The sequence below is a fragment of the Sapajus apella genome, unplaced genomic scaffold, assembly GCF_009761245.1.
Source record: "Sapajus apella isolate SASKATOON/1434 unplaced genomic scaffold, GSC_monkey_1.0 scaffold2, whole genome shotgun sequence".
Taxonomy (NCBI): domain Eukaryota; kingdom Metazoa; phylum Chordata; class Mammalia; order Primates; family Cebidae; genus Sapajus; species Sapajus apella.
The window spans coordinates 60149116-60161755 of record NW_022436942.1 but is presented as its reverse complement, the minus strand read 5'-3'; the positions used below and the strand labels follow the sequence as shown (position 1 = coordinate 60161755).

Genomic DNA, 12640 nt, shown 5'->3' with positions numbered 1-12640 from the left:
GTGGAGGTAGGAAGTGGTTGGGTTGTGGACATTTTGAAGGTCAACCCAACAGGGGTATCCTAATGAGTCGGTATTGGAGAACATCATCACTTTTTTTATTCGATGTACTTCTGTTTAAAAGCACAAAAATGTGATGGAAATTCAGTGTGGCCACAGCACATTGTTGACTCATACTGAACTCACTGCTGAGTAAAACTGATCTTAAAAAAAAAAAAAAAAACAAATGTATATGCTGTAATGCTCAAATACCTATTTTAGTTTATGCTTGTATGGTTGGTTTTGGTACCAAGTTATAAAGGTTTTACTTCATAGGAGTTTTTATTTTGCTAGGTTTGAATCATTGCTCCAAGTAGTCACAAATTTGGGGAATCCATAGTCTTTTATCCAGGACAATAGCTTCTCTGTCATCTTCATATGAATCTACACATTTCACAAGCATGCCTTTTGTAACTTCCAAAACATTGATAGAGGGTGCAGTAAGACAGGAACTATGACTAATCTCCTAAACCTCCCTCCAGGTTGATTGTGGCTTTGTTATTCACTCCTCTTTGGTAGAATTGGTTAAGTTATAGCCTATCTAACTGAGCATCAAACCTGTACGTCTTTGTTATATCCATGAAGATGACATGAGATGCTCTTAGCTACTTTGCTGAGATTACAAATACATAGACCAGGTCTGTTAGGCAGAATCCATCCTATCAATGGAAAGAGAGAGAGAAAAGTTTATCCTGATAAAATTGTAATGAACTCATACTCTTAATACCCAGTGCTTCCTTTAAAGATAAGCAGTGTATTATGAAAGGTTTCTTTTCTCCAGTGCTCATCAACTATATTGTTTTGTTTTGTTTGTTGAGACAGGGTCTCACTGTCACCCAGGCTAGAGTGCAGTGGCATGATCATGGCTCACCACAGCCTCAACCTCCCAGGCTCTGATGATCTTTTCGTCTCAGCCTACCACACTCGGCTAGTTTTTTGTGTTTTTGTTTTTTTGCTTGTTTTAGAGACGAGGTTTTGTCGTGTTGCGCAGGCTGATCTTGAACTTCTGGGCTGAAGTGATAACACCTGCCTCAGGCCCCCAAAGTGCTGAGATTACAGACATGAGCTACTGTGCTCTGCAACTATATTTTTATAGTACATTTGAGACTCTTGCCCAGCATTGACATCTCATCTCATCAGGCTATAAATTGGAGAACCTGCCTTCTGTGTTTATCTTGAAGATCAGAATTAGAGCTTTCTGACCTCTCTTCTGTTTTCCACAGTCCCTGAATGTCAGCAGCACAATCCCTGAATGTTGCTGATCTCACTTGTCCCCATCACTAAACCTCTCCCAGTTGGGCTGTGTCACTCCCAATCCCTACCCCAATTTATGATGCTCCATTCAGCAGCACCCAATGAATTTTAAGGATTCATTGTGAGAAAACTGTGCCTTTTTTTATTTTAGAGACAGAGTCTCGCTGTGTCACCCAGGCTGGAGTGCAGTGGTGTGATCTCAGCCCACTGCAACCTCCACCTCCCGGGTCCAAGCAGTTCTCTGCCTCAGCCTCCCAAGCAGCTGGGATTACAGGCGTCTGCCACCACACCTGGCTAATTTTTGTATTTTTAGTAGAGACGGGGTTTCAGCATCTTGGCCAGGCTGGTCTTGAACTCCAAACCTTGTGATCCACCTGCCTCGGCCTTCCAAAAAACTGTGCCTCTTAAGGAGCCACAGGATCCATAGTAGCTCCCTGCTGTTAACATATATGCCACTGCCTGGCATTCAAGGGCCCCCTTTGGTTACCCTTATTTCCTGGTACTCACCACTCCCAAATGTTTTATTCTAGTCAAACAATTCTTTTTATTCCCCCATGTCTGCATGTACATCTGTGATTTCTATCATCCTGTCATTTCCTTCTTCGAATTCTAGCTTAAATTTGACTGCTTCCATGAAGCATTCCGTGTTTCTTCTATCTGTGTCAATCACCTTTGGTATTGGGAAATTGAACATTTCAGTGTACACTGTTCCCCTTTTGTTGAATGGGCTAATTCTGTTTCCTTTTAGCTTCCTTTTTTTTTTTTTTTTTTTTTTTGACAGTATATTATACCGCTTTAATAGCTCTCAGAACGTTTTGCACAATGTTTTGCCAGACACTGTGGTTAAGTATTCATTAAAAATGTACTTGTTTATGGTATTCTTGATTGTAGTTGAAGATGCCCACTCTGGACTGTTTAAAGGAAACAACAGACAGACAGTATGGAGAGGCTACTTGGTATGTAATTTAAAATTTAATTGCATTTTTACAGTAGGCTAGAATAAAAATATGAATAATAAAGCTGTTTTTCTTTGAGAATCTTTTTAATGTTTATTTTTTGTCTAAGGGTAGCTTACTAATATTAATGACTATTGATTCAAGTAATCCTAAAAGTCATATTTCGAAGCATGTGTTATGCAATAGATCTTTACTAGTTTTCTCAGCTTCAGGTTTTCACTAGCCTCATGATGTGGAAAATGAGTTGTGTTTTTCCCCTTATTTTAGACAACAGATAAAGAAGTCCCTGGATTAGTGCTAATGCAAGATTTGGCTTTCCTGAGTGGATTCCCACCAACATTCAAGGAAACAAATCAACTAAAAGCAAAATTGCCAGAAAATCTTTCCTCTAAAATCAAACTGGTAAGAACATGGAAAATAGAGCAATTAGCCTGGCACATTCTCATTTAATGTGTGATTCATTTCTTTTGATCCATTTTTTCCCAAAGTTTAGCTGATAAACATGAGAAGCAAAGAGGGATTTTATTCTGCCAGAAGAGCCTCACTCCTTACTTTTAATTTAGGCAAAAATCTAAGAGTCTTCTTTGGTTTGCTTGTTTGCTGGATAGAGCAGGATTCATTTGTTTAACAGATGAGCTCCTACAATGTCTTAGGTGGTATTTCAGCTGCTGGGGATGCAGTAGTGGACAAAACAAAGGCCTGGATGGAACTTAGGGTCTGAACAATGGAAGCATGGGAGGAGGAGATAAGGGAAAGGCATAAATGTCATCCATGCAGACAGCCTGTTGTTTACTCAAAGCTTTTGCTCATAAAGGTAGTGTGCTTCAGATACATGGGAACATTTGCTAATGAGAAACCATTCATTAGTAGCTAATTGAGGCACAAATTTATTTAAAATTTGTACTTATTAGCTCTTCAGGCTTGACCTTTGATGCCATTTGTTGGGGTGGACTCTGGAGGCTGGCCTGGGACATGCCTTTTCCTTACATGAATTGTTTTCAGAGCCTTTGCTTGATTGACTTAGGACATAATCCACGTGAGTGTACGCTCTATTTGACCCTGCCTCAAGATGCTTGCTATTCTGTAAGAAGTGTTTCAGGTTGTAAATCGTGAATGTTTCGTTTCTTAGAGTATAGGGCCTAAAGTCCTTGTCTCAGAATTTGTGAGGCTCTAGTTTTCTTGATTTTATAAAGAAATGCTTTGTGAGTTCTGCCACTGGGTTTAGCTTACTGATTTTTACTTCCTTCTGTTGTATGTCATTTAACAATTTTTTTTTTTTTTTTTTTTTTTTGAGACAAAGTCTCGTCCTGTCACCAGGCTGGAGTGCAGTGGTGTGATCTTAGCTCACTGCAACCTCCACCTTCAGGATTCAAGTGACTTTACTACCTCAGCCACCCGAGTAGCTGGGACTACAGGTGCCCAGCAAAACACCCAGCTAATTTTTATATTTTTAGTAGAGGTGGGGCTTCACCATGTTGGCCAGGATGGTCTCAATTTCTTTTTTTTTTTTTTTTTTTTCTTTTTGAGACGGAGTTTCATTCATGTTACCCAGGCTGGAGTGCAATGGCGCGATCTCGGCTCACCGCAACCTCCGCCTTCTGGGTTCAGGCAATTCTCCTGCCTCATCCTCCTGAGTAGCTGGGATAACAGGCACGCACCACCATGCCCAGCTAATTTTTTGTATTTTTAGTGGAGACGGGGTTTCACCATGTTGACCAGGATGGTCTCGATTTCTTGACCTCGTGATCCACCCGCCTCGGCCTCCCAAAGTGCTGGGATTACAGGCTTGAGCCACCGCGCCGGGCCGGTCTCAATTTCTTGACCTCATGATCCACCTACCTCGGTCTCCCAAAGTGCTGGATTATAGGCGTGAGCCACCACGCCCAGCCCATTTAACAATTTTGAGGGTGAAAGTGTAACCGGGCTGGGCGCAGGGGCTCAGCTCCCTCCCCGTGCTTGCCAAAGGTGTAACGGGGGACAGGAGCAGAGCAGTGGGGGCGTCCCAAAGAGCTTCCAGTTCTCCAATCTGATGTTTTCTCCCATGTGCCCAGGTCCTTGACCTCTCTTGCCCCAAGAATGGGGGAAGGTGCCCTGGAGGCGCGGTGAGCTTACCGTTTGAATAAATATAGTAGACCCAAAGAGTTTTGCAAAGAAGTGATTTACTAGGCAGAGAGAGAGAAAGAGAGAAGGAGAGGGAGATGGAGAGGGATAACTCCCACGCTGCCATGGTAGGGGAATCTGGAAGGGACATCCTCACAGGTATGGAGCAGTGGGATTTCAACCTGGGAGTTATTCCTGCCCCATTCATGTTCTCGTCCAATGAGAGGAGTTCTTTTAAACTTCCTCTAGAGTGATTGATTTTCGACTTTAATATCCGATTGGCTGATAGCTCCGCAACAAAGGCCCTTCCTTCCAGATCTTTTCAGGGCTTTTTGAACAAAGAAGCACACCTGGATTTTTTATCTAGCCCGCACAACGTGAAAGTCAGACAAAGAACTTTACATCCCGATAAGGGCATAGATGGAGGCATGGCGCTGGGAAACTTCTGCCTTTGAAACCACGCCCCTGTGGATTCGGGGAAGAGGTTTTTTGTTCCTTAACACAGTCCCTCAAAAGGGTGAAGATGGAGTAACGGTAGGGGAGCTGTGATTAGAGAGGAGTTTTACTTATCCTGTCTTAACCATGTTTTTATACCCCTCCCCAACCATGTTCTTTTAACTTGTTACTCCCTACGCTAGACCAAGTGTTTTACTGCATTATGATACATTGTATTATTCTTGTAATACAATGAGAATGATCACTTAGGATTTTTTTTTTTTTTTCCCTTTGTGACTTTCTTTTTTTTTGTTGAAACAGTCTTGCTCTGTCACCAGGCTGGAGTGCAGTTGTGCGATTTGGGCTCACTGCAACCTCCGCCTCCCCGGGTTCAAAGGAGTCGACTGCCTCGGCCTCCAAGTAGCATGGCGAAACCCGCTCTGTGCCATGCCTAGGGTAGAGAGGGGGTCTCGCCATGTTGGCCTGGGTGGTCTTGAACTCGTAACCTCAGGTTATCCACCCATCTTGACCTACCAAAGTGCTGGGATTACAGGTGTGAGCCACCGCACCCGACCCTTCATAACTTTCTTTATTTTACTTTGAAATATGGTAATGCCTGACTATATTAGAGTTGAATTTGTTGTTAACTGCAGTTATTTTAAAATAGATAATACATCTCTCCTTCCTCAGAGTTATTTTTAGTACTGATTTGGGCAGATAAAACCATAGATTAGCTTTCATTTTAGCCGATGTTTGTTTGACTTCTTGGTTTCCTAATTGTTCTAGAATTAGAGACACTTGTATATCTGTACTTTTGACCACCAGTTCAACTTGGCTTATGTAGATAGAATGGCATTCTTGATTCTGTTTATATGATTTCAGTATAATAATGCTGAAAAGAAAGAAGTTCATTCCACTTCTCCACATTGCACTCTGGTTTGAATATCCCACATCATTTGGCCTGCTGCAGCTGTCCATCAGTGCTGAACTGCTCTGTTGTGCCTACTGGTCCATGGGTGTGTGCTGCCAGAGAATGCCAGTCCCAAGTCATGGTTGACACTTAAGCAAACTATTTTTGGGTGGCATATGTAGTATAAGCAGGTCAAGGTGGAGTGGGTTAGTAACTTGAATTGGATAAGGAGAACCAACAGGCTACAGGCATGGTGAGACCCCTTTCCACTGTTCATGTACCCAGTTGGAAATTTATTTGGATTTTCAGAGTTGTCTTTGTGGAGGCCAACACCTCTCAGAGCATCAGGCTAATCACACATAATGTTCTTTGAAGGTTGTTTTTGTGATTCCAACACCTGTGATCAACTTCAGGAACTAGGACTTAAGATTTTTAGAGACTAGAGAGGAAATGAAAAAGCAGAAGAACAGAAGCAGTGTGTCAGCATTTGAGTCGAGGCCTTGAAGTGACTTGCTTTCCTTAGGCTCTGCTTGTATTGTATCATGAGTACTCTGAGAATGAAGTTTCCTATCATTGGGTTCCCAGACAAAACACCTTTTTTGTGTATGATGAGCTCCAAGTAAGAGTTTATACAGCGTCCCATGAGAACATCAAGGCTTTAGGTGTTCTTGGGGGTAACGCAGGCTTTGCATAATGGAAGCATTTTAGCTGAGCCCTAAAGAGAGCAGCCATTCTCCCAGCAGAGAAGGGAGCAGAAGAGACCATTCCATGTAGAGGGAACAGTCTGAGCAAAAGAGCTGGAAGCTTGAACGTAAATGGTGTTTCCAGGGAACCAAGGCAACGGTTTCTAGAACAGGCAGGGATATCAGTGAGGATAAGATGGCAAAGACAGCCTGAGGCCAGGTTGAAAAACATCTCTGTTAAGAAGCCTAGCCTTTTTCCTGAAGGCAAGAGGAGGACACAGTCTGATCTGCTTCTAAGGAACATAGTAAGGAAAGGTGTGGTAGGAAAACCAGTTTAGCTGCTGCTGCCATAGCCCAGCAAGACATTCCTTGTGACAAGTGTCTTGGCAGTGGGATGCCAACGATGAAAATTGTCCCAGAAGCATCCAAGAGAGACACTCAACATCACTTGGTAACTTACAAGCTATTCAGGAAAAGGAAGCTGAGAATGAAAGGGGAAGTGGACTTTTCTCATGAAGATGAAAGTGATAGCATAACCACACTCAGAGCTTCAGTGGCAGAAGCAAGTGTTTTTTGGAAGGAGACCCAGAGCTGTTTTGGATGTGTTGCATTACAGGTGTACATGGCATGTCAGAGGAGAGGGCTGTTAGGCATTGGACTTCAAGGCTTGAATTATTGAACCACTTTGCCCTCCCAGGTTCCCCCAGGAGGCCTTTGCCAAGGCCTGTGGCCCCAGGGCCACCCAGGGCTCAGCTCAGGTCTGTCCCACAGATTCTCACTAGGCCACGGGTATCTCAGGACAGGTACTGCCCTGTTCACGCTTTTACTTTTAGTGATTACTTGGCACTTAGAGGGCTGCTCAAGGAATGAGCCATATGCAGCAATGTCTTGGACTTATTAAAGAGGAATTTTTTCAGCAGTGTGATTATCCATAGGAGTCACTCTAGGCACAGAAATGTGTCTTTGTATATTATTGTATATACACAACAACTAGGCCGTTGTTATCCTGTTTAGAACAAAACCTGAAATTGTTTTGTTTTCTTTTCTTCTTTTTTTTCCCTGAGGTAGGAATGTGGAACTTGAAAATAGTATCATTTGTAAGATAATGAATTTGAATTCATAAAATCTTTTAACTGTGGTCTTATATGTAAATCAATCTTTTCTATATGAAGCTTTCTAATTTGAGATACCTTGAGGTGAGTCCTTTGATGATCTGATTAATTACTCTGTAATTTATTTGTATAATTTTTGTGTATGATGGACACAGAATTCATTTTTTGATAAATCAGATCACCCATCAGTCTTTATTTTTAGATCCCTCTAAATCATTTTGTATCCTTAGACATTTTCATTCCTGGTGGGTTTTTTCATTTAGTTTTTGATTTTTGTTTTTGTTCACTTCTTTTTAAACATATTTTAGAGCAAGTGGGAAATTTCCCCAAAGCTGTCAAGTGAATTTTCTTTTTCTTTTGCCCACCTGCAGCTGTCTTGATCGAGTTATATAGTGAATTCTTACGTTAGGTTTCCTTCAATTATAGTAGTTGCTGAGTGGGTGTGCAAAAGGTAGAGAAGATGTAGACCCTCTCCTCAAGCATTTATAGTCACATTTTGGAAGCAGCGTGTGTATATAGAGTTGGCAGTCAGAAATAGGAAAGGTCTGTGTGGTCAGAGACATGGGGGAAGTTTTCAAAGAGAAAGAGGTCGCACTGGTTCTTGAAGGCTGAACGGGTTGTTTGTGCAGGCAGGGCAGGAACAGCATGTTGTCCTGCATGGACTTTGCCCCCTCAAACCTCTGTTCAGGGCCTAAGGTTACAGTAAATTATCATAATTTTGTACCAATGCACCTTCTTTTAGAGACGTCTCTGAAACCACCTGTGCACTTTTAAAGTGTGGTAGCTTTTTCTTTTTTTGTTTTACTTCTAATATTAAAAAGCTTCAGTAGATGAAACAATCAACTCTGGAACTGATTTAAGTTTTAGAAAACCAACAGGACATATTAAGATCTAGTAGCTTTGAATTGTTGAGTCACTTAAAGCTACTAATTTGGCTTTCAGTTGGCATTAGCAGACATCTGTTTTTTTTTTCTCTAAAATATTTTTAATGATTTTAAATCAAATGAATCCAGAATGAAAGTAGATTACTTCTTCTGAATTTGTAAGCACTTTAAAGTTGTTGGGAACATAACTTCTAATAGGAAAGCCTTTATTATTCTTTTGGATTTGCATATTCTTCTAGACCAAGTTTTCTCAACCTTTGGACCATTGACAGTTTAGACTGGATGCTGCTATCCTTAGAGGACTGTCCTATGTATTATAGGATGCTTAGCAGCATCCCAGGTCTCTATCCTCTAGTAGTAGTTTCAGGTATGTGCTTGTTTAGACAACTTGATGCAGCTTTTCTTTTTGGCATTAAAAAATGACCAGGTTGATATCGTGATTTTTAACTAAGGCTTATCTTAAAATACAACTACTTTGTCTGCCTTAAAAAGGATACTTTCTCTTTTACGCTCATTATTTTTGGTTGACTTAATGCATTCAAAAGATTTGTTGGCTACTATTGTTTTTTAAGCCAATTTTAAAATATAAGCTACAATGCTGAGAACAGTAGGACTATTTAATTAGAATATCCTCACAATAAGCAATATCTTAAAGTGGTTCTATGTATTTTATATTAATACACTCTAATCTTGCCTTGATAGTTTTCATTTATAGAATTTAAAAGCAAATATATATATATATTTTTTTTTTTTTTTTTTTGAGACAAAGTCTCTCTCTGTTGCCTAGGCTGGAGTGCAGTGGCCTGATCTTGGCTCACTGCAACCTCCACCTTCCAGGTTCGAGTGATTCTCCTGCCTCAGCCTTCCGAGTAGCTGGGACTATAGGTGCATGACACTACACCCGGCTAATTTTTTGTATTTTTAGTAGAGATGGGATTTCACTGTGTTAGCCAGGACGGTCTCGATATCCTGACCTCGTGATCTGCCCACCTCGGCCTTCCAAAGTGCTAGGATTATTTACACTGCTTTTTCAAGTCTTATGTCTTGTGACTTGGTCAGTTATGCTGATTATGTGTATACCAAATTTAATACTCCTGTGACTGTTTTATCATCCCTGTCCCATGTTATACAGTGTACAAAATGTAAAGTGTTAGATTTGCTTCCAATATATACATGCATATGTACATATCATATCTAGAAGTTTAACTGTGAAGTATCAAGCACTTGAAATCTGGTTTTCATACCTGTTATGCCATTGAAATTGGTCTCCATTGACCTACTAATTACGAAACCCACTTAATTTTGTTTCTTGTCCCTTAATTTTGATGTTTGTTATTTGTCTTTAGAAATATACCCAAATTAACATTTTTTTCCTCCTGCTTTCCACAACACTGCTTCTCCTGACCGTCATCTGTATTGTATTTCCTTGACTCAGATTGATCCATCAGTTGCTCAATTGTTGTAGCCTACCCAGTTCCTGGCCTCAACCACCATTTAGTTCTACCTCTGTCTGTCTTCCCTTGCCTCATACTCCCACAGGTACCAGGTGTATCAGTCATGTTATTCTAGATGATGATGCTGTAACAAACATTCTGGAATCTCAATGGCTAAAAATAACAAAGCTTTATTTCTTAGTCATGTTACATGTTGCTCACTGTGGGTCTTTAGTGGGTGGGTATAGAAGTTGTTCCCTTTTGTAGAAACTTATAATTTATATAAACTTAAAATTTAAAGCAAGACGCTATATATGGAGGCAGTTGCCCACAATTGCCCCAAGCCATGAACTCCACCCTCTGGCACAAACTACAACTACTCTTCCCACCATTGCCTCTCTCTCTTCTGGCAGAAGTAATGATGATGTCCAGGATTGGGCTGCCACCTAGTGGCTGTCAGAGGGTACTTCCCCACTCTTTTTACGGTGGTAGAAAATCTTTCTCATATATGTAAATATTACCTTAACCTCCTTAATTTTGACCTCTCTTTGAATTATTTTATAGTTACTGTAGAAAAACCTCTTCTTGCTCTTTTATGCATGTATAATTGGAAATCAACCCTAGGCAAGGTTGCTAATATAAGAATAGTTTTAGTGATATACCTTCTTATCAAGCAAATGGTCAATACAAGTTATGAAATAAAAACTAGACCTAACTGCTTCGAGGTTACACCAAGCCAGCACCTGGGGCTGAAACTGGGCTGCAGACCTTCAGCTTCACCCACTGCCTTCCGATCATGGATGCTTGCAAAGTGAATGAGCTTTGGACTTCGTGAAAATGTATAAGCAGGATCCAAGCATTCTGCACACCGAGGAAATGTGCTTCCTGAAGGAGAGGGTGGAGAGCATGGGGGTTGAAGTACCACCTGCTACTCAGAAAGCTATTATAAATCAGAAGAAAATATGAAGGAAGAAAAACAGTAAGACGGTGGAGGAAAACATAAAGACAGACAAACCATCAAATGAGGAAAGTTATCTAGAAATTAATAACGAAACTGTGATTGAAAGAGACACTGATGCCCCTCAAGAAATGAGAGATGGGAGCCAGGCATGGTGGCTCATGCCTGTAATCCCAGCACTTTGGGAGGCAAAGTCAGGCGGATCATTTGAGGTCAGGAATTTGAGACCAGCCTGGCCAATGTGCGAAACCATGCCTCTGCTAAAAATACAGAAAAGTTAACTGAGCATGGTGGTGCATGTCTCTAATCCCAGCTATTCAGGAGGCTGAAGCAAGAGAATCATTTGAACCCAGGAGACAGAGGTTGCAGTGAGCCGAGATCACATCACTGCACTCCAGCCTGGGTGATAGATTGAGACTCCATCTAAAAAAATATAAAGAAATAAATTATTCTATTCTAGAATAGTGACTTTTTCTCTCCAGGGAGCCCTCAGAAATGCTTTGGGGTGCTGTGAGAGGGAGGAAGGGGACAGGAGACGCTAGAGAGTGGACAGGGGCCCAGGCAGACTACTAATCCTTCTGTGTGGCCAGCCTCCCAACACTGCACATGTGCCGAGGCTTGATGGTGACACAGTGAGAACCAACTTAGTGAGTGCTAAATAGTGCCAGGCACTCACTAAGTAAAGGAGGTAAAAGAAAGTGATGAGTCAAGAAGACACTTACACGCATATGCAGGTGCTCACATATGCACCTGCACCAAATCCGTGAGAAGTGTTAATGGCCTACATAATAAAGGGAAAAGATATAAATGTAATTTCTAACTCCAACCTCTGGTGTTTTGGACTACTACATAAGCTCAGGAAACTGCTTAGAAAATGAGCTAAGAATAGTCATGCAGCAAATAGAAGAGCTCAGAATGAGCTCATAATTATGTTTGCTTCTGTTTTATAGATTGAGAAAGAAGACCATGAGCTCTTTTAGAAGCACTAGTTCAGCAGAAGGATTTTACTGTCCTGTATTTTTTCAGGCCTCTCCCCTTTTCCTGAGCTATGAAAGCCTCTTCATAGGCAGTCATGTGATACAGAGTCAGAACAGAAAACAGATAAAGAGTTGTGTGGACTTTGGTAGGGATGGCAAAGCCTGTTTGTAGAACTTGATGTTTATGATGTTCACTCTTAGATTGATGATTGCCACAAAAGGTAGTTTTCCCATGGAAGCACTTCAGGTAGTCCTGCCAAAGATGCTCCTCCTAGGCGTGTGGCATAAAAGCTGTTCAGACACCCCACTAGCAGATGTGCTTGTCACCAATTCCAGCAAGGTTAGTTACATTGAAGGTTTTTTGCCCAGTATAAGCAGATTGGTAATATTCTAGAAGAATAGTCACAAAACTGTTGGCCAGTAGGTGTATTTTGTTTGAATGCAAAGCATTCAAAAATCATTTGGACCACCACTGAAAAATTGGGGATATTTCATATAACACTTGGGGGTTGTTGCCTCTCAGGAGATCTGGCAGCCCTTGGTGGCATTGAGTGGTTGCAGCTTTCAGGTGGCTCTGAGGTGTCCAGATTGCCACTGCCTTCACCACTCCTTCTTGGTTTTAGATGCCTGGTTTGTTACATTCATTTGGGAAATGCACCTGGTCTGTGTAGGTCATTTTGTTGTGTTTTCTTTCATATTGTCATTTCAAGATTAAAGAGCAGGCTGGGTGTTGTGGCTCACGCCTATAATCTCAGCACTTTGGGAGGCTGAGGCAGGTAGATCACCCTGAGGTCAGGAGTTGGAGACCAGCCTGGTGAACATGGCAAAACCCCATCTCTACTAAAAGTGCAAAAATTAGCCGGGAGTGGTGGTGCATGCCTGTAGTCCCAGCTCCTCAGGAG

At 41.4% G+C, this 12640-nt stretch overlaps 1 protein-coding gene across 4 annotated transcripts in view; it reads left to right on the top strand.

Annotated features, from left to right (window-relative positions):
• Positions 1 to 12640, top strand: part of GNPTAB (N-acetylglucosamine-1-phosphate transferase subunits alpha and beta) — an 82465-nt gene that overhangs the window by 44063 nt on the left and 25762 nt on the right. For all 4 annotated transcript variants that reach the window (XR_004275524.1, XM_032299313.1, XM_032299320.1 and 1 more), the window contains exons 6-7: positions 2182 to 2246; positions 2514 to 2648. Coding sequence is in view for 3 of the 4 variants with exons in the window: in XM_032299313.1 (XP_032155204.1) it covers positions 2182 to 2246; positions 2514 to 2648 (200 nt within the window). In the remaining variant the exon portion in view is untranslated. The remainder of the gene's footprint in view (positions 1 to 2181; positions 2247 to 2513; positions 2649 to 12640) is intronic.